The sequence below is a fragment of the Kogia breviceps genome, chromosome 4 (assembly GCF_026419965.1).
Source record: "Kogia breviceps isolate mKogBre1 chromosome 4, mKogBre1 haplotype 1, whole genome shotgun sequence".
Classification (NCBI taxonomy): domain Eukaryota; kingdom Metazoa; phylum Chordata; class Mammalia; order Artiodactyla; family Physeteridae; genus Kogia; species Kogia breviceps.
The window spans coordinates 157562554-157585252 of record NC_081313.1 but is presented as its reverse complement, the minus strand read 5'-3'; the positions used below and the strand labels follow the sequence as shown (position 1 = coordinate 157585252).

The following is a 22699-nucleotide window of genomic DNA, read 5'->3' as shown; positions in this document are numbered from 1 at the left end:
CCCTTAGCCGGATTTGAATGTGTGATCCTGGACTTAGTCTAACCCTCTCAGTAATTCAATTTAGCAAGTTTTATTCTGAGTACTTATTTTGTATCAACTGTAGCGGTCAGCATTAGTGACACATAAGCAACAGGACACATGTTTGCCATCATGAGGGAAACAAGGATTCAGCGAGATTGTATCAAGAGGACTGACCCTGGAGGAAGGAGTTAGCAAAGACTTCCCTAAATTCACATAGACTTTCTAGAAGAACACAGGAGCCCAGAATCCGCCAGGATGAGAACTGGCTCTCATCTCTAGAGTTGGTGTTCTCTCCACTGTGCTGTGAGTGTTGGAAGGGGCGGGTACGCGTATGAGAGGACCAAAAAGCCTTTATCTATCAGACCCACATGAGGAGCCTCAGTCCACTGGACAGGCCAGGCTTGTTGAGTGTCTTTTTTACAACTGACCCTGTATTAGTCATAACTTTTATAAAGCCTTCTCTTCTGGGGTCCTTTGGAGAAAAGAGCCTTACTCTTTCTGCTCCTGAGGTCTACCTCTTGCTTCCTCTAAAAGCTTCACTGTCACTTGAAACAAGAACTTAAAATCTCACCAAGCTTACTTGGTTTATCCACTTGTCCAGATGGATTATTTTGGTGTATGACTGAAGCAATATCTTTCCACCTTATGACAACGATAGAGCCACACAAGTGACTGATCCATAAACAATGCATTAATGTGTGATTCCTTAACAAGGAATCAGTCCACTAAGATAACGTCAAGATATGTTTTCACATGATTTACCCATGAGAATTTAAAAATTGAAAATCAAAACAACAATTAAGTCACTCATATCTTAAAGCCACCAGTGTCCACTTCATAAGTATTTTACCCCATAGTGAAAATACTTAGTAGAAAAAGTACCAAGTTTGAATCTGCAAACATAAATTTACATTATTGTTTTACCATTTAACTACCCAAGAACTTTGGGATTTTGGTGGGAAGGGTTATTTACAAAATGCTGATAATACTAACTCCTCATAATATGGTTGTGAGATTTCAAACATTTACAATAGCCTCATAGAAGCAAAAAAGACAGGGTAAAAATAACCTCAGCCCTTTTATTTTTCTACTAGCTTTTATTAAAAATAGCCATCCTTCTGCAACTACTTGGTATTTCAGCAATATTCTCCTATTATTTATATTCCAGTTCTAAACTCCATATCTGGTTACTATATCTCCATTTACTTCGGTAGAGGGATTCGAAAACTCAAAGATGTTGGCCTTCTCTTGTATCTTCATTTCATATTCTAGTTGGGTAAACTTTGCTTTCACCTCTTAGAATGCTGAGTGCATGCTAGGTAATTTCAGAGTGTTTTTCTCTTGGAAAGAGTGTTTTTCTCTTGGAAAGAGTACTTTGGATATTCCCAGATGGTTAACAGTTCATTGCCTTAACATTTAAAGTTACTCAGGGCACAATGTCATTTCATGGACAATAAAACAATGTCTCCTACCCACACACTAGTCACAGTAATTGAAAATTGCAGAGTTAGGATTTCTTGGATTTTTTTTGCAATTTCTCACTCTTCTCTGGATGATATGAGTGGTAAACTGGGATTTAAAATAGCCCTGTTTTCCCTTCCTAAGATAAGCATGTGATGCTGCTGGGTCACTGACGAATGCGATTTGTTTCCCTATGTAAGACAATAGGACAAGGACATCTCTCCAGACCATATACCTGTCACTGAAAAAGTTTCAGGAAAATAAGCAGCAAATCTGAAATCAGTCCTGGAATTAGCTATTTATTATATAAAAAGAAGGTCCACTCTTCATTGTTTAATGTAGTATCTTTTAAGCAAAGTGGAACTCGGTTAACCAAATGTGTTTCTTTTCTTTTTGGAGAAAGATGTTAGGATGGGAATGGGAAGAAAGAAAAGAAAACCTCTTAATCCAAATGTTTAGCATGAATTTGCCACTGTTAGAACCATCAGTGCATGGGTCAGTCTGGAAAAAGAGTCCATCGCTCTACGTAACAGAACAGCTGAACAATCTATGTGAAAGCTACCCTCCTTCACAGAGGATCATTTGTGGAAGGTCCAGAATGCTGGTGCAAATAAATCAGTCTGTTTCCCAAAATTTTCAGCATTTCATTCTTGGTTGATAAGCACAATAATTCCAGGTAAAGCATAATTTCAACGGCAGATTGTTGAATGGGGAACAGGGGACTTTTTTTTTATTGGCATTGGCCTGCTTAGTAGGGCCTCTCCAAAAACCCTTGTCGGGAATGGACACTTGTGAGTTAAAAGTCAACTGTAGAAAGCAAGTAGTGTAGACCCTTGAACAAAAGCAAGACCTTCAGCAAGCTTCTTGCAAAGGCAATTTATCTACAGAGAATGACAGTTTATTCATTAGTCTCTCCCTTTCATCTGTTTCCCTTATGTATTTTTGGTTTCCTTCTTTCTCATTTTAATTACTGTCAACAATAATCTCATGGGTGTTTAAATAGGTGAAAATTACAAGACAAAAAATATTGATCAGTATTTTGTTGTGTTTTCCAGGGCAGTAGAAATTGCTCCATACTCTTTCTGATAAGATAAGAGGAACCATCTCTTGTTAATGTTCTTACGAATAAAAGGGACAGTTTAGTGGTTTCTCCTGTATCTCTACAAGACAAGTGAAGAGAAAGGCAATTAGGAAGGCCACTTGGGCAAGTCTGGAAAGGGTGGGATGGAGACTCATTTTTAAAAAAGATTAGCTAAATTCATGTGACAGTTGCTATTCCTTCCATTTTCTGAAATTTCATCACCTAAGTACAGCCTGATACTGAGAAGGCATTCCAAGAAAGAACTTATAATTGAAGAAAGTGTCAAGATATGCAATTGTATCGTTTCATCCTTAGGAGCAGGAACCTTGGAACAAACAGATTAAGTGCCAGCTGTACTACTTATTAACTGCAGCTCTGGACAAATCACTAACTATCCTTAATTCTCAATCTCCTTATTTTAAAAATGAGACTATTAATAATAATAACTTCCTCATATGTTATTGTCAAGATTAAATATTACAACCTAGCAATTCCACTACTGGATATATATATATATATATATATATATATATATATATATATATATATAAATCCAAAAAAAAAAAACCCAAACAACTCTAATTTGAAAAGATAAATGCCACCCCAGTGTTCATAGCAGCATTATTTACTGATATGGAAGCAACCTAAGTGTCCATCAACAGATGAATGGATAAAGAAGATGTGGTATATACACACAATGGAATACTACTCAGCCATAAAAAAGAATGAAGTTTTGCCATTTGCAGCAACATGGATGGACTTGGAGGGCATTATGCTAAGTGAAATAAGTCAGACAGAGAAAGACAAATACTGTATGTTATCACTTATATGTGGAATATTAAAAATACAGCAAACTGGTAAATATACCAAAAAAGAAGCAGATTCACAGATACAGAGAACAAACTAGTGATTACCAGAGGGGAGGGGGAGGAGGGGCAACATAGGGATGGGGGAGTGGAAGGTATGAAGTACTGGGTATAAGATAGGCTCAAGGTTGTATACAACACAGAGAATACAAGGATGTATCAACACAGGGAATATAGCTAATATTTTGGAATAACTATAAATGGAAAGTAACCTTTCAAAATTGTAGAAAAAATTAAAATATTCTTTAAAAAATTAAATATTACAGTTGTGTAAAGACTTTAACACAATGCCTGTCTCTAGTAAATAATAAATGGAAGTTACATGTGCTCTCTCTCTATGAAAACTGCTTTTCAGCTTGATGGTATGGACAGTGGTTAGAACATCAGCTTTTTCATTGTTCCTCAAGGCCTCTGCTGCTGCTTTATTTAGTCATGTCCTTCTCCTACTGTACAACAGACCAGTAGTTTTCCAAATGTGAACCCTATCCTAGCATCACCTGGGAACTTTTTAGAAATGCAGATTACTGAGCCTCCCAGACTTACTAACTGAGGAATTCTGGGAGGGGGCCCAGAGATCTGTGTTTTAACAAGGCTTCCCAGGGAACTCTGATGCACATTAAAGTTTGGGAGCCACTAAAATAGACTCTCTCCCCACCAAACCACTACCTGAGTCAGGCTTCCTTGGCTAATTTTAGGAGATGCTGAAGGCAGCATGGAATCTTATTGCATTGAAATAATCATCAACAGACAGGAGCTATTACACTGTTTTATTACTTACAAGTAGTAAGATCTTAATTAACTCACTTCATTTTTCCGAACTTCAGTTTCCTGATCTATCAAATGGAAATACAGCCTGTTCTGCAGTGGTGCAGTAGGTATGTCCTTCAAAAAAAGCCCTCACATCAGCAACCACCTTCCAAAAACAAATATTTCAAAGGGGAAAAAAGGAAAGATAATAGTTGTTCAATTTCACATGCATAATTTAAAAGTTATTTTTATTTTATTTAAACAATAAAGGTGATTAAAAGTAAATAAACTCTACAGATAATTTACTATTACAAGCTCAACGTAATAAATTTAAAAGGCTCTCCCCTTTTACCACTTGAGGTACATATGAAAGAGCCTGTTGAAACACATATACAAAGCTTTTACCCTTGACCTTTTCTCCCAACACAGTTCACATCCTTTGAAGGGAAAAGAGTAGTAAACAAGACAAGGGGGAAAAAGGAAAATGCAGCCAGTTAACCAACTAGCCACCAAACCCAGCAGCTGCTAGATGCTTTTGGTCCCAGCCAGAAGGATTGAAACCCAACACCGTTCTGCATACTGAAGACTGTATTACTCTAACAGAGTTCCTTAATTTCAGTTGGAGCAGTGAAAAATTCTTATTATAGGGGGGATATGTCTCTAATGTCTTTCCTGCCCTGCCTATGTTATAGGGTTGTTGAGACCCATAAACAAGATGAATTGTGTCTCAGTTAAAATTCTTCGAGTCTCAAGTAATAGAAAACTCAGTTCACGGTGGCTTAAGCCAAAAAAGAAAAAAAAAAAAGGGAGAGAGACATGTATTATCGTGCTTAGCATCAGCAAGCTTAGCATCAGCAAATCAGGCATGTCCAGATACAGACGCAGTGTCTTCAGGTCATGGATTCTCCATGTCTCCTTATGTTTGCTCCTTTTCAAGTTATGATCTCCTCTTGCAGTTGAAGCATCTCAACAGATTCAGTAGATTCAGGGCCACATACTTCTAGGTACAAATACAGTGGAAAAGTTTGAGAGTCTTTACTCTGGTATGCCTATCTGAAGGTTCACAACATGCCATTGGTTCTGAAATGGGCATGTATCCATCACTGAAACAAGCACCGTGTCAGGATTGCTCTGATTGGCTATAGCCACACCTGAAGCACAGAAACGGAGAGTGGTGAAGTGGTGGTTCCTTAAATAGAATTTTTGCTGGTGGGGCTGATGAACATTTAAACCACAGATGTTTACTTACTTGCAAGTGTTATAGTTAACAGGACTTTACATTAGCTCTCATCTTTAGTGATGTATTTAAATCAAGACACTCTTATCTACCCCCTCATTAAGGAAATTTTGCAAGCCTCCAAGTGACTGCCCCTACCATGCACTGAGACCATCTTCTTCTATGAGTTGTAGAGTGCTGTAGGAGTTTGGAGCTGTGGCTGTGCCCTAACATGGCACAGTGAAACAGACCTGATTACAGTTCCTGCTCTGCCACCTATTCACTGGGTGAATTTGTGTTAAGTTTCTTAACCTCTCTGTGCCTTATCTTCTGAGCATGAGATCTGTGCTGATCCCAGAGGACTAAGGGGAAACTGAAAAGTCAGTATGTAAAATGTTTAGTCTTAGCTACTAGATACCACTCACTAAATTCCATTTTCGTGCATAAAAATGGGACATCTACCATATAAGTGGTCCAGGGTCTCATTGGAAATGTTGTTTCCAGATCTCGGGTTCCTGAGCCTGCTGCTCTAGCAAGAGACATGTATGAATAGAGGCAGAAGCCTTAGAGTAGAAAAGGAACTCAAGGGGTAGTCCCATTCAGTTCCAGTCTTCAGAATGGTGTTGCCAAATTAAATCCATCGTATTGATGAAGCATGAAGACGTTGAGTGAGATACTAAGTGTCACAAAATTAATGTCATTCAATCAGCATTTATTTCTTGAGCATCTGCTATGTTCCAGCCACTAGGTACAAGTTTTTAGTTATGAGATAAATAGTTACTAGGGATATACTGTACTACATGATGACTATAGTGAACACAGCTGTATGATATATAGGAAAGTTAAGAGAGTAAATCCTAAGAGTTCTCATCACAAATTTTTTTTCCTTTTCTTTGTATTGTATCTACATGAGAAGATGGATGTTAGCTTAACCTATTATGGTAATCATTTCACAATATATGTAAATCAAACCATCATGCTGTGTGCCTTAAAATTATACAGTAATATATGTCAATTATTTCTCAGTAAAACTGGAAACAGAAAAAGTAAAATACACAAAAATTGATTTAAAATTTTTTTTAAATTATTGGCAATAGATATATTCTGAGTCTTCACCAAAATAAATATACTATATTATTAATAATAGCTTGTTGCAATTAAGTTTTATTATCCAGAGCGATGGAGGCCCCTTAAAATAAGACACAAAAATCTTCCCTGCTTACAGAACAGAAAGCATTACATAATCGTTTAATTTGGGGTATTCATGATGTCAGTATTCATCCTTTAATTTAGCTTTGCCAAGAAGAAATAATCCAAGAGGAAAAAGGTTCACTGTATCTACACAGCCACCTTAATTCTACTCCCTGGGCCCAGAATTCAACTCAGTACAGATAACTCTGGGCTAACGCTTAAGTCCTGCGTGCTTCCCTTCCCCTGCAAGTAAATTTCTCACCCCTCCACCACCCGCATTCTGTTCAGATCTTATTTTCAAGTTCCTTGTTGTTCTGAATTCTATTGCATTTTGGCAAGTCACATGTTGCCTGCATTTTTATTGTTCAGAATTCTTCCTTTACCCTATTTACAATGACACTGCAAATTTAAGGTGGCATCTTGTAACTGGACATTAAGACACATCAATTAAATGAAGTTATACAAAAGTGTTTCTGGCGTGTATATCAAGTGCTTAATATATGTTACCTGTGGTTTTTCTTTTTTTTTTTTTTTTTTAAACTTATTATTTTATTTATTTTTGGCTGCATTGGGTCTTCATTGCTGCACGTGGGCTTTATCTAGTTGCAGTGAGCGGGGGCTACTCTTCATTATGGTGCGTGGGCTTCTCATTGCGGTGGCTTCTCTTGTTGCGGAGCACAGGCTCTAGGCACATGGGCTCTAGAGCGCAGGCTCGGTAGTTGTGGTGCACGGGCTTAGTTGCTCCGTGGCATGTGGGATCTTCCTGGACCAGGGCTTGAACCCGTGTCCCCTGCACTGGCAGGCGGATTCTTAACCACTGCGCCACCAGGGAAGCCCCCCAACCTGTGGTTTTTCTATTTTTTGGCAATGAATAAGCAGATGTATTTCTTTTTCTTTCTTTTAACATCTTTATTAGAGTATAATTGCTTTACAGTGGTGTGTTCATTTCTGCTTTATAATAAAGTGATCAGCTATATCAACACACATATCCCCATATCTCCTCCCTCTTGCATCTCCCTCCCATCCTCCCTATCCCACCCCTCTAGGTGGTCACAAAGCACCAAGCTGATCTCGCTGTGTTATGTGGCTGCTTCCCACTAGCTATCTATTTTACCTTTGGTAGTGTATATATGTCCATGCCACTCTCTCACTTTGTCCCAGCTTACCTTTCCCCCTCCCCATGTCCTCAAGTCCATTCTCTAGTAGGTCTGTGTCTTTATTCCTGTCTTGCCCCTAGGTTCTTCATGACATTTTTTTTTCTCCCTTAGATTCCATATATATGTGTTAGCATATGGTATTTGTTTTTCTCTTTCTGACTTACTTCACTCTGTATGACAGACTCTAGGTCCATCCACCACTCTACAACTATCTCAATTTCATTTCTTATTATGGCTGAGTAATATTCCATTGTATATATATGTGCCACATCTTGCTTATCCATTCATCTGTCGATGGACACTTAGGTTGCTTCCATGTCCTGGCTATCGTAAACAGAGCTGCAGTGAACATTGTGGTACATGACTCTTTTTAAATTATGGTTTTCTCAGGGTCTATGCCCGGTAGTGGGATTGCTGGGTCATATGGTAGTTCTATTTTTAGTTTTTTAAGGAACCTCCGTACTGTTCTCCATAGTCGCTGTATCAATCTACATTCCCACCAACAGTGCAAGAAGGTTCCCTTTTCTCCACACCCTCTCCAGCATTTATTGTTTGTAGATTTTTTGATGATGGCCATTCTGACTGGTGTGAGGTGATACCTCATTGTAGTTTTGATTTGCATTTTTCTAATGATTAGTGATTTTGATCATTCTTTCATGTGTTTGTTGGCAATCTGTATATCTTCTTTGGAGAAATGTCTGTTTAGGTCTGCTGCCCATTTTTGGATTGGATTATTTGTTTTCTAGATATTGAACTGCATGAGCTGCTTGTAAATTTTGGAGATTAATCCTTTGTCAGTTGCTTCGTTTGCAAATATTTTCTCCCATTCTGAGGGTTGTCTTTTCATCTTGTTTATGGTTTCCTTTGCTGTGCAAAAGCTTTTAAGTTTCATTAGGTCCCATTTGTTTATTTTTGTTTTTATTTCCATTTCTCTAGGATGTGGGTCAAAAAGGATCTTGCTGTGATTTATGTCATAGAGTGTTCTGCCTATGTTTTCCTCTAAGAGTTTGATAGTGTCTGACCTTACATTTAGGTCTTTAATCCATTTTGAGTTTATTTTTGTGTATGGTGTTCAGGAGTGTTCTAACTTCATTCTTTTACTTATAGCTGTGCAGTTTTCCCAGCACCACTTATTGAAGAGGCTATCTTTTCTCCACTGTATATTCTCACCTCTTTTATCAAGGATAAGGTGACCATATGTGTGTGGGCTTATCTCTGGGCTTTCTATCCGGTTCCATTGATCTATATTTCTGTTTTTGTGCCAGTACCATACTCTCTTGATGACTGTAGCTTTGTAGTATAGTCTGAAGTCAGGGAGCCTGATCCCTCCAGCTCTGTTTTTCTTTCTCAAGATCGCTTTGGGTATTCGGGGTCTTTTGTGTTTCCATACAAATTGTGAAATGTTTTGTTATAGCTCTGTGAAAAATGCCATTGGTAGTTTGATAGGGATTGCATTGAATCTGTAGAGTGCTTTGGGTAGTGTAGTCATTTTCAGTGTTGATTCTTCTGATCCAAGAACATGGTATATCTCTCCATCTGTTTGTATCATCTTTAATTTCTTTCATCAGTGTCTTATATAGTTTTCTGCATACAGAAATATATAGGTTTCTGGATACAGATCTTTTGTCTCCTTAGGTAGTTTTATTCCTAGGTATTTTATTCTTTTTGCTGCAATGGTAAATGGGAGTGTTTCCTTAATTTCTTTCTCAGATTTTTCATCATTAGTGTATGGGAATGCAAGACATTTCTGTGCATTAATTTAGTATCCTACTACTTTACCAAATTCATTGATTAGCTCTAGTAGTTTTCTAGTAGCATCTTTAGGATTATCTATGTATAGTATCATGTCATCTGCAAACAGTGACACTTTACTTCTTTTCTGATTTTGATTCCTTTTATTTCTTTTTCTTCTCTGATTGCTGTGTCTAAAACTTCCAAAGCTATTTTGAATAATAGTGGTAAGAGTGGACAACCTTGTCTTGTTCCTGATCTTACAGGAAATGGTTTCGGTTTTTCATCATTAAGAATGACGTTGGCTGTAGGTTTGTCATATATGGCCTTTATTATGTTGAGGTAAGTTCCTTCTATGCCTACTTTCTGGAGGTTTTTATCATAAATGGGTGTTGAATTTTGTCAAAAGCTTTTTCTGCATCTATTGAGATGATCATATGGTTTTCATCCTTCAGTTTGTTAATATGGTGTATCATTGCTTGATTTGTGTATATTTTTTTTAACATCTTTATTTGAGTATAACTGTTTTACAATAGTGTGTTAGTTTCTCCTTTACAACAAAGTGAATCAGTTATACATATACATATGTTCCCATAACTCTTCCCTCTTTTGTCACCCTCCCCATCCCACCCATCTAGGTGGTCACAAAGCACAGAGGTGCACTCCCTGTGCTATGCTGCAGCTTCCCACTAGCTATCTAATTTACATTTGGTAGTGTGTATATGTCCCTGCCACTCTCTCACATCGTCACAGCTTACCCTTCCCCCTCCCAATATCCTCAAGTCCATGCTCTAGTAGGTCTGTGTTTTATTCCCATCCTACCACTAATCTCTTCATGACATTTTTGTTTTTTAGATTCCATATATATGTGTTAGCATACAGTATTTGTTTTTATCCTTCTGATTCACTTCACTCTGTATGACAGATTCCAGGTCTATCCACCTCATTACAAATAACTCAGTTTCATTTCTTTTTATGGCTGAGTAATATTCCATTGTATATATGTGCCACATCTTCCTTATCCATTCATCTGTTGATGGACACTTAGGTTGCTTCCATGTCCTGGCTATCGTAAATAGAGCTGAAATAAACATTTTGGTACATGACACTTTTTGAATTATGGTTTTCTCAGGTTATATGCCCAGTAGTGGGATTTCTGGGTCATATGGTAGTTCTATTTGTAGTTTATTAAGGAACCTCCATACTGTTCTCCATAGTGGCTGTATCAATTTACATTCCCACCAACAGTGCAAGAGTATACCCTTTTCTCCACACCCTTTCCAGCATTTATTGTTTGTAGAGTTTTTGATGATGGCCAATCTGACCGGTGTGAGATGATATCTCATTGTAGTTTTGATTTGCATTTCTCTAATGATTAATGATGTTGAGCATTCTTTCATGTGTTTGTTGGCTATCTGTATATCTTCTTTGGAGAAATGTCTATTTAGTTCTTCTGCCCATTTTTGGATTGGGTTGTTTGTTTTTTTTGTCATTGAGCTGCATGAGTTGCTTATAAATTTTGGATATTAATCCTTTGTCAGTTGCTTCATTTGCAAATATTTTCTCCCATTCTGAGGGTTGTCTTTTGGTCTTGTTTATGGTATCCGTTGCTGTGCAAAAGCTTTTAAGTTTCATTAGATCCCATTTGTTTATTTTTGTTTTTATTTCCATTTCTCTAGGAGATGGGTCAAAAAGGATCTTGCTGTGATTTATGTCATAGAGTGTTCTGCCTATGTTTTCCTCTAAGAGTTTGATAGTGTCTGGCCTTACATTTAGGTCTTTAACCCATTTTGAGTTTATTTTTGTGTATGGTGTTAGGGAGTGTTCTAATTTCATACTTCTCCAGGTAGCTGTCCAGTTTTCCCAGCACCATTTATTGAAGAGGCTGTCTTTTCTCCACTGTATATCCTTCCCTCCTTTATCAAAGATAAGGTGACCATATGTGTGTGGGTTTATCTCTGGGCTTTCTATCCTGTTCCATTGATCTATATTTCTGTTTTTGTGCCAGTACCATACTGTCTTGATTACTGTGGCCTTGTAGTATAGTCTGAAGTCAGGGAGCCTGATTCCTCCAGCTCCATTTTTCGTTCTCAAGATTGCTTTGGCTATTCTGGGTCTTTTGTGTTTCCATACAACTTGTGAAATTCTTTGTTCTAGTTCTGTAAAAAATGCCAGTGGTAATTTGATAGGGATTGCATTGAATCTGTAGATTGCTTTGGGTAATAGAGTCATTTTCACTATGTTGATTCTTCCAATCCATGAACATGGTATATTTCTCCACCTATTTGTATCATCTTTAATTTCTTTCATCAGTGTCTTATAGTTTTCTGCATACAAGTCTTTTGTCTCCTTAGGTAGGTTTATTCCTAGATATTTTATTCTTTTTGTTGCAATGGTAAATGGGAGTGTTTTCTTAATTTCACTCTCAGATTTTTCATCATTAGTGTATAAGAATGCCAGAGATTTCTGAGCATTAATTTTGTATCCTGCTACTTTACCAAATTCATTGATTAGTTCTAGTAGTTTTCTGGTAGCATCCTTAGTATTCTCTATGTATAGTATCATGTCATCTGCAAACAGTGACAGCTTTACTTCTTCTTTTTGTATTTGGATTCCTTTTATTTCTTTATTTTCTCTAATTGCTGTGGCTAGAACTTGCAAAACTATGTTGAATAAGCGTGGTGAGAGTGCGCAACCTTGTCTTGTTCCTGATCTTAGTGGAAATGGTTTCAGTTTTTCACCATTGAGAACAATGCTGGCTGTGGGTTTGTCATATATTGCCTTTATTATATTGAGGAAAGTTCCCTCTATGCCTACTTTCTGCAGGTTTTTTATCATAAATGGATGTTGAATTTCGTCAAAAGCTTTCTCTGCATCTATTGAGATGATCATATGGTTTTTCTCCTTCAGTTTGTTGATATGGTGTATCACGTTGATTGATTTGCGTATATTGAAGAATCCTTGCATTCCTGGAATAAACCCCACTTGATCATGGTGTATGATCCTTTTAATGTGCTGTTGGATTCTGTTTGCTAGTATTTTGTTGAGGATTTTTGCATCTATGTTCATCAGTGATATTGGCCTGTAGTTTTCTTTCTTTGTGACGTCTTTGTCTGGTTTTGGTATCAGGGTGATGGTGGCCTCATAGAATGAGTTTGGGAGTGTTCCTCCCTCTGCTATCTTTTGGAAGAGTTTGAGAAGGATAGGTGTTAGCTCTTCTCTAAATGTTTGATAGAATTCGCCTGTGAAGCCATCTGGTCCTGGGCTTTTGTTTGTTGGAAGATTTTTAATCACACTCTCAATTTCAGTGCTTGTGATTGGTCTGTTCATATTTTCTATTTCTTTCTGGTTCAGTCTTGGCAGGTTGTGCATTTCTAAGAATTTTTCCAGGTTGTCCATTTTATTGGCATAGAGTTGCTTGTAGTAATCTCTAATAATCTTTTGTATTTCTGCAGTGTCAGTTGTTACATCTCCTTTTTCATTTCTAATTCTATTGATTTGAGTCTTCTCCCTTTTTTTCTTGATGAGTCTGGCTAATGGTTTATCAATTTTATTTATCTTCTCAAAGAACCAGCTTTTAGTTTTATTGATCTTTGCTATTGTTTCCTTCACTTCTTTTTCATTTATTTCTGATCTGATCTTTATGATTTCTTTCCTTCTGCTAAATTTGGGGGTTTTTTGTTCTTCCTTCTCTAATTGCTTTAGGTGCAAAGTTAAGTTGTTTATTCGAGATGCTTCCTGTTTCTTAAGGTATGATTGTATTGCTATAAACTTCCCTCTTAGAACTGCTTTTGCTGTATCCCATAGGTTTTGGGTCGTCGTGTCTCCATTGTCATTTGTTTCTAAGTACTTTTTGATTTCCTCATTCATTTCTTCAGTGATCACTTTGTTATTAAGTAGTGTATTGTTTAGCCTCCATGTGTTTGTGGTTTTACAGATCTTTTCCTGTAATTGATATCTAGTCTCATAGCGTTGTGGTCAGAAAAGATACTTGATACGATTTCAATTTTCTTAAATTTGCCAAGGCTAGATTTGTGACCCAAGATATGATCTATCCTGGAGAATGTTCCATGAGCACTTGAGAAAAATGTGTATTCTGTTGTTTTTGGATGGAATGTCCTATAAATATCAAGTAAATCCATCTTGTATAATGTATCATTTAAAGCTTGTGTTTCCTTATTTATTTTCATTTTGGATGATCTGTCCATTGGTGACAGTGGGGTGTTAAAGTCCCCTACTATGATTGTGTTACTGTCGATTTCCCCTTTTATGGCTGTTAGTATTTGCCTTATGTATTGAGGTGCGCCTATGTTGGGTGCATAAATATTTACAATTGTTATATCTTCTTCATGGATCGATCCCTTGATCATTATGTAGTGTCCTTCTTTGTCTCTTGTAATAGTTTTTATTTTAAAGTCTATTTTGTCTGATATGAGAATTGCTACTCCAGCTTTCTTCTGATTTCCATTTGTATGGAATATCTTTTTCCATCCCCTCACTTTCAGCCTGTAAGTGTCCCTAGGTCTGAAGTGGGTCTCTTGTAGACAGCATGTATATGGGTCCTGTTTTTGTATCCATTCAGCCAGTCTGTGTCTTTTGGTGGGAGCATTTAATCCATTTACATTTAAGGTAATTATTGATATGTGCATTCCTATTACCATTTACTTAATTGTTTCGGGTTGTTCTTGTAGGTCTTTTCCTTCTCTTATGTTTCTTGCTTAGAGAAGTTCCTTTAGCATTTGTTGTAAAGCTGATTTGGTGGTGCTGAACTCTCTCAGCTTTTGCTTGTCTGTAAAGGTTTTAATTTCTCCATCCAATCTGAAAGAGATCCTTGCTGGGTAGAGTAATCTTGGTTGTAGGTTTTTTTCCTTCATCACTTAAAATATGTCCTGCCACTCCCTTCTGGCTTGTAGAGTTTCTGCTGAAAGATCAGATGTTAGCCTTATGGGGATTCCCTTGTGTGTTATTTGTTGTTTTTCCTTTGCTGCTTTTAATATGTTTTCTTTGTATTTAATTTTTGACAGTTTGATTATTATGTGTCTCGGCGTGTTTATCCTTGGGTTTATCCCGTATGGGACTCTCTGTGCTTCCTGGACTTGGTTGACTATTTCCTTTCCTATATTAGGGAAGTTTTCAACTATAATCTCTTCAAATATTTTCTCAGTCCCTTTCTTTTTCTCTTCTTCTTCTGGGACCCCTATGATTCGAATGTTGGTGCGTTTAATGTTGTCCCAGAGATCTCTGAGACTGTCCTCAGTTCTTTTCATTCTTTTTTCTTTCTTCTGCTCTGCGTAGTTATTTCCACTATTTTATCTTCCAGATCACTTATCCGTTCTTCTGCCTCAGTTATTCTGTTATTGAGTCCTTCTAGAGAATTTTAAATTTCATGTATTGTGTTGTTCATCATTGTTTATTTGCTCTTTAGTTCTTCTAGTTCCTTGTTAAACGTTTCTTGTATTTTCTGCATTCTGTTCCCAAGATTTTGGTTCATCTTTACTATCAATACTCTGAATTCTTTTTCAGGTAGACTGCCTATTTCCTCTTCATTTGTTTGGTCTGGTGGGTTTTTACCTTGCTCCTTCATCTGCTGTGTGTTTCTCTGTCTTCTCATTTTCCTTAACTTACTGTGTTTGGGGTCCCCTTTTCACAGGCTGCAGGTTCTTAGTTCCCATTGTTTTTGGTGTCTGCCCCCAGTATCTAAGGTAGGTTCAGTCGGTTGTGTAGGCTTCCTGGTGGAGGGGACTGGTGCCTGTGTTCTGGTGGATGAGGCTGGATATTGTGTTTCTGGTGGGCAGGACCGCATCCGGTGATGTGTTTTGGGGTGTCTGTGACCTTATTATGATTTTAGGCAGCCTCTCTGCTAATGGATGGCATTGTGTTCCTGTCTTGCTAGTTGTTTGGCATAGGGTGTCCAGCACCGTAGCTTGCTGGTCCTTGAGTGGAGCTGGGTCTTAGCATTGAGATGTAGATCTCTGGTAGAGCTTTCACCATTTGATATTACGTGGAGCCAGGAGGTCTCTGGTGGACCAGTGGCCTGATCTCAGCTCTCCCACCTCAGAGACACAGTCCTGACACCTGGCTGGAGCACAAAGACCCTTTTGAGAAGTCTGCGGTCTTCTGCCAGCATTCAGTCATTCAGTAGGTGTTCTGTAGGAGTTGTTCCACACATAGATGTATTTCTGATGTATTTGTGGAGAGGAAGGTGATCTCTATGTCCTTGTCCTCTGCCATCTTGAAGACCTCTCCTTACCTACTGTTTTTAGTTCTAGTTTTATCATGAATTCATCTGTAGTTAGGCTTCTATTTTGAGCACAATTCAGTAATTCATCCTCTAATGCTATTGCATACCTATTTCAGTTTAATTTTTTAGGTAGTTGTAATTAAGACTGTAAATTCTTTAAAGGGGGGTCATGCTTTCCATTTCTCTGCGTGCTTTAAGTAGAAATCATGTAAATGATACTTGCAACAATCTATTATACCTTTACATCATTACAGCCATCCTGTAGGGTTGGATTATTATACCATTTAATAAATGAAGACGGTGAAACTCACATAGGTGATAGTTGCAGAGCCACAATTCAAATTTAGATCATGTCACTGCAAATCCAGTTCTTTTAACCACTATGATAAATTTCTAAACTACATATCATAGTGCCTTGTGTAATAATCACCAGTAAAGGCTTATTATTTTGAAAGTCTTGTTTGGTTCTTCTCCTTTCCAGATGGACCCCCATGAGAACATATTACTGAGCACTCTTGAGATAAAAAATGAAATGGCCACTTCCGAGGCCGTGCTGGGACTTGGAGACCCTAGGAGCACAATGCTGGCCTGCGATGCCTCCAGCATCCAGTATCGGAAAGCCGGGTTACCCAGGCATAGTTTTGGCCGAAATGCCCTGGAACGGCACGTGGCACAGAAGAAAAGCCGCCTGCGGAGACGCGCCTCCCAACTGAAAATCACCATCCCCGACTTGACTGATGTGAATGCCATAGATCGGTGGTCCCGCATATTCTTCCCAGTGGTTTTTTCCTTTTTCAACATCGTCTATTGGCTTTACTATGTGAACTAAAACATAGCCTCCCATGGGAAGCAAGGACTAGATTCCTCCTCAAACCAGTTGTACAGCCTGACATAGAACTTGGAAAACACATCACTCCAGGACAAAAGTGATGCTAAAATACCTTAGTTGCTGGCCTATCCTGTGGTCCATTTCATACCATTTGGGTTGCTTCTGCTAAGTCATGAATACACTAAGGTCCCTGTGGTTTTCCAGTTAAAATGCAAGTGATTTGTACACATGCTGGCAAGACTGAGTCTGAGTGTCCCACTTTATCTGCTTAGTACACAACCTATACGGAGGGCAGTAATTTAGAAGATATTCTAGAAGGGTCAATAGCGTCATCAGTCATTTCGCAGAGAAGCGGTCATACCCAGATAACTCCCCATCTTCCTTCCTAAGGTTAGCATGTGGTCTGCCGTGCCATGCAAACATGCTAACTGAAGATGGTCTATGCCTGTCTTATTAAGGTGATAATGGTGCCATGGGAAGTTAGTTCCCACTGGATTGTAGAAGGTTCTCATGTAGTTCAAACAGGACAGGAGAGTCAAGACAGAGACTCAGGAAACCAGTTTGGCCAGGCTCTGTTTGCTTGAGCATAGGAATCAACTCCAACATCTTCCACTTTGACATTTAGAGAAGGGGAGACTTCTGAAAGTTTTCATGCATGGGGGCCAAAGAAATTTTTCTAAGAGGCTTTTTCCGAGGTCGTTAAACTAAGAGATAATAACCCAGAGTGGAAAATCCAGAAACAGCTGTTGTAACAAAATTAAAACAAGTGAGCAGCATGACCCTTATCAGCCCCTTGCAGCATCTGGTCCACACATACTGTATTCAGTGGCGAAAGGTAGAGTGAGAGATTTTTTTCCTCCAACCCCACAAGCTTCTGACAGCATACTTAGGTTTTTATAGTTTATCTAATAAAAAGGCAACCCCCAAATAGAAAAGTTAGTGGAATTAGAAGCATCTTAGGTTACACTGGGAGTCATTCCAATATATGAATATAAAGCACAGACAGAGCTAGCAAACAGGATGCTTTTCTTAGGCAGTGTCAGCTCTCTCTACAACATTTTCCTACAGTTTATTTCTGAATTTAATAGGTTATTTCAAAGGAAGGATTTGTTCATTTCTTTAGAGGATTAATGGTCTTTTCCAACTTTTCTTGCTTCTGAAATTCTGATTATATTCTTAAGAGACAGACAAAGTAAGGCTTTGGAGAGCTTTTGAGAGAACTATGTTTCCTTATGTGCAGTGAAGTTCACCTTTGTATCTTTCATAGCAAACAGTACTTCAAAGATTATGTGCACAAGTAGGGTTACTTTGTTGTTTTGCTGGGTTTGATTTTTTTTTAAGGGTGATTTCATTGTGTATGTTGCAATCTGCCTAATCAAAGAAAATAGGAAAAGTCATGGAAAACAGAATAACATTAACATGGTGAATGTTATGAGCCTCGGTTGATACTGCAGAAAGATATATAACATAATCAGGCAGGCACGATGTCTTGTTTTTATTCAATTTTTAAATTATGTCATTGTGCTTCTTTCTATACTAATTGGATATATGCATTCATATGTTGGACAGGAAAGAGAATAAGCTAATATATTTTATTCTGTCAATGTGAGGTTCATATTTTGTCTTTCTCGGAGAAAATAGTGAATTGCTCATTTTTCCTTAGAGTTTGATTTGACTGAACTTTTTCTTGGAGGATGACTTTACTCTTTCTATTTTTAAAATAAACACTTCTTTTCAGAGTAACATCCCTAATTGTGCATAGTAGCCAAGGCCAGTATCTGCCTGTGGATAAAATGTATGTTTTCGTTCCCTGATGATTGAGCAGCTTCAAATATGATGGAGTCCTGCTGCCTTTCTATTCCCACTATTAGAGAAAAAAAAGGTTTAGCATCCAGCTTTCTGAATTTGACCCCCAAATGGGATGATATTGTTTTTCACCAGCATAGGGAACTCTGGCCCTTATTTTTTTGATTATACACTTGAACACCTATGAGTATGATCTTTGGGCAGAATCTAACCTACATGCTGCCCCTGGGCTCAGAGCAGAGATTCCTCAAGTTTCTCTGGGGACACACTTTCCCCTGGGCAATCATTTTGGGACATCACGCAAATAAAAGTGCCTGCCCCTTGTTACTAGGGCTTAAAGTTTGAGTAGCATATATCAGGAAGGAGCATATTGATAACTCAGGTGTACAACTCCAAAATGCCATTCTGGAAAGGATTTTTCTAGAGACAACTCAGAGCTCCAATCTAAAACTGGACTCTTAATTGTAATTATCATAAAAGCCATAAAAATCCTTCATATTGTCATTTATGGTTACAACAAAATTTTGATGTCCAGGGAAGTCAATAGAGAAATCTAGATCAAAGTGGACGGAAGCAGCTTTGCAACATGAGCCTCAAAAGCATATGACCAGGGATTCATTTCCCCCTGCAGTGATAAGAAAAATCTAGGGAAAAGGAGAAGATGGGACCTTGAAACAGAAGCCCTAGAGCAAAATCCATATATTGGCATTCAATAACCATATAGGTAGAAAAAACTGCCTCATCCTGCCCAGAGATAACAGTAGATATAGAATTTATTCTTAAAGCGTATTTTTATTGTATTTGAATTGGATTTTAGTCACCAAATTGGGGGAGGGTCAGGGAGGGGTGCTAGATCTTTAAGTCTTCAAAAAGACCAGTCAGCTTGATATCCAGTGTTTAAATTTAAGGACCACAAAAGTGTGTTTTGGCAATTCTGATATGGTATTACTATCAGTTTATACATATATGTATAGTTTTTCTTTTGGTAATAAAACATCCAGATAGCCAGCAATTAAGGTGTTTTTCATCTTTGTGAAATTCATAGGCAAATTCTGACTCTAAAATGCACAGTCTAAATGAAATCTTTGATCTCAATCTGTATATATATTGTACATGACTGCTAGTAGGTATGAAATGCATTTTCAGAACTGAAAACTCATGCAACATAATCATGTGTTTGCATAAGGAATGTTACAATTCTTTCTACTGCAATTCAGTAACGGGAAAAGACTTAAGCAGTGCCATCTAGACCTTTTCTCATTTCTTCAAAAGCAGTGCTAAGTGAAAAAATAATAATAATAATAAAAATGGCTTAGGAACCAAAAGACTTTACATTCTAGCATTAGGAACACAAAAATCTGTCAGCTTACAAAAGCACAATGCATAGAGAAAGTTCAGTGGAATGCATAATGGGGAAATGAGTCATGTTTATGTTAAGCAAAACCCGCATTAAATTGGCAACTAAGACAGTTTCCATTTTCTATAGGTAACTGTTGTCCAATTTTATGATTAAAGTCATACTCAATAGCAAAAACAGCCAACAAACAGGTCTACAACATATCTACATGTATATATGTGTATATATAGATCCATGTAAACATACATACATATATATGCATTCATATGTTGGAAAACAAAAGGAATAAGCTAATATGTTTTATTTCCTTCATTAAATCAGTGTGTGAATATTTTTCATTTGGCAACTGACAAACCAACATTGAAACAAGTAATACAGGGTACTGAGCATTTCTCTATCAGCGAATCAGTGCCTACAGTTCTTATGAACCACTGCACAGTTTGACACCACAATAGTACTGTACCTCAGAACATGGAAATTAAGTAGTTCTCACATTGCTTGTCTATTCTCTTTTTCAAGGAAACAAATAACATTGTCCATTGGTGGTTTAAAAAGAAAAATGTCTTAAGAAAACACAAAATGATAAAAAAAAAAAATTCCTCCTAGGAGGAGGAAAAAAAATAACTGAACTCCACCATGTTGGTTAGGGCAGATACTCTCAACTGTAGCAATCGTGCCATTTTGCTGAGTATACAGAGTCCACGTAATGTGAGCAACCATAACTTTCACTGAACGTGTGTAAATATTAAAACAGATTTCTTAAATATTTTTAACTTCTAATTTGTATTTTATGGTAAGGCAACATGCTAATTCTGTTTATGGCTTAAGTTGATGTGTTTTTATGTAAATAATTAAACATGCTGTAAATGAATAGTCGATAGATACAAATAATTGTTTAGGTTTTTTTCCTTAATTTTTATTTATTTTTTACTAAATACAGTTGCTGCAGCCCCAGCAGAGAAATTTAAATACCCTTTTGCATAAATGGTTTGGGATCCCAGACAGAAGGGTTTCAATTTGCTATCACACACACACACACACACACACACACACACACACACACACATATATACTCTTTTGCTTGCCCGCTCAGTCATTCCCACTCTTGCCCCCTCTATGGGAAATGCTACAGTGTTTATGTAGTCGCTGAAACAACCAAGAGATAGCCTTAGAAATGGCAACTGGGAAAAGCAGAAATGATCATTGATTACTTGATAGAATTTTTTATATGTAAGAGTTTAAGAAATCAAAGATCATAACTTAAATCTCAATTTTCAAAGAGTAAAGGTTTATATTAATGGCACTTCAGGAAATAAAAATGCTTATTATTCATACCTGCTCCAGAAATGTGTTACACATAATACATAGAGAAGACCTTTTTTTTAATAATAGCGTTTTGTCCTTAGGTAGTATTGTTCCTTTTAACCAAAGACTCCAGAATTATTAAAAAATAAAAAAAGGAAAGGAAAAAGAAAAAATGAGGGAAAATGGGAAAAAAAGACACTGCTTCACACCAAAGGTTTAAAAAATATTTTCCAAATACACTAGGAACATTGTAAAAAGTAGTAAGGAGCCAACAGAATGCTAATTAAGATACCACACTAAAGAAGTCATTTAAGAAAAAAACACTTAAATATCTATTAGTTATTTGCAAATTGAAGTAAAATATTTCTGTAAATCCATAGATGAATGCAAAACGCTGACATCGGGTTTCAATTTGCTTTGAGAATTTGTTTTGTGAAAAAGGTAAATGTGATCCAAAATGAAGAACAAATCTTTGTGTTTTTTTAACTTTAAAACCAAATGTCTCTTTCCTGTCACATGTCATTATTCTGATGCACATATGTGTGTCCTGGCACCATCTGAAGCAAGTTGACAGTTTCATCAGCTTGTATCTTTCTCTTTTTAGTTCAATAATTTGAGTTCAGTGGTCATTTTAAACATATTAATTCAAAGTTGAAAATAATTTAAATTCCATAATATTTTAAAGTTTTTATTTGCATGGGTGTTTAAATAGTTCTGTTATGAATATTGTCCCTGCACAGTTCTGAATTGTCCTTTTATAAAAAGTGATATTCTAGTTTCTTCACAATGTAGTGATTATCAGCCTTACTAATTACCTTGTAGCCTTTCTTAATATGCACATAATGCACATTTTCCAATGGCTAGAAAATGCAAAACACAAGTGGATATCATTGCATCTATTTTCATGTCTTTCTAAAAAACAGGACTACTACAATCTCTGGGATACATGAGATAGTAACAAATGAGGATTATAAATGAGTAGCACATAAGAATTATTTTCTTGGATTTAAACATTACAGCCACTTTCAGCATGTAAATATATAATAATGTTGGCTAGTGTGTAATTCTTGAACTAAGAAGTATAAATAAAACTTAAAATGATGTGTGTATAAGTGGTTTCATTGAGTTCAGAATTTTTTTTGATCTATGAATATGAGTTAGATTGTAGAATTATAGCTTTTCTAAAAAGCAATAAAAATTTGGGAACTTGGGATGGGCTCTAGGGCAGACTTGAGTTTGAGCTCTGATTTGTCACATATTAGGTGTATGATTGTGCAGCTATCTAATCCATCCACCTCTCATTTTTCTTATCTGAAGAAAAATATATAATTGTACCTCCTTCATAGAGCTGTTGTATAGTTGAAATGAAATAACCCGTAAGAAGTCCTTAGCATAGTACAAACACGTTAAGTGGTGTGTCAGCAGTAGATGACAGTAGATAATAGCAACAACAGTAGTGTTGTTGCTATTATTAATTATAATCATTACTAGAATGTTCAACATGTTTTATCACGAATTCTATTATGAAACCTAAAACGTCATAGTAATTATTAAATGTTCTCTTAGGTTATATACTTATGTGTAATTAATTAAGAACTTGGCTTCAATCATGAAAACATACGACAAACGTGATTCATTTAACATTCTACATATATTCTCTGAAGACGTTACACTAAGTACTTTGCGAATT

General features: G+C 36.9%; 1 protein-coding gene across 5 annotated transcripts in view; it reads left to right on the top strand.

The window, feature by feature from the left end:
* The window catches only part of GABRB2 (gamma-aminobutyric acid type A receptor subunit beta2), a 300505-nt gene extending 280235 nt beyond the window's left edge, over nucleotides 1-20270 (top strand). For all 5 annotated transcript variants that reach the window (XM_067032264.1, XM_067032266.1, XM_067032263.1 and 2 more), the window contains exon 10: nucleotides 16194-20270. In XM_067032264.1, the coding sequence (XP_066888365.1) occupies nucleotides 16194-16541 (348 nt within the window). In that variant the 3' untranslated portion in view covers nucleotides 16542-20270. The remainder of the gene's footprint in view (nucleotides 1-16193) is intronic.
* Nucleotides 20271-22699: the final 2429 nt, after the last annotated feature.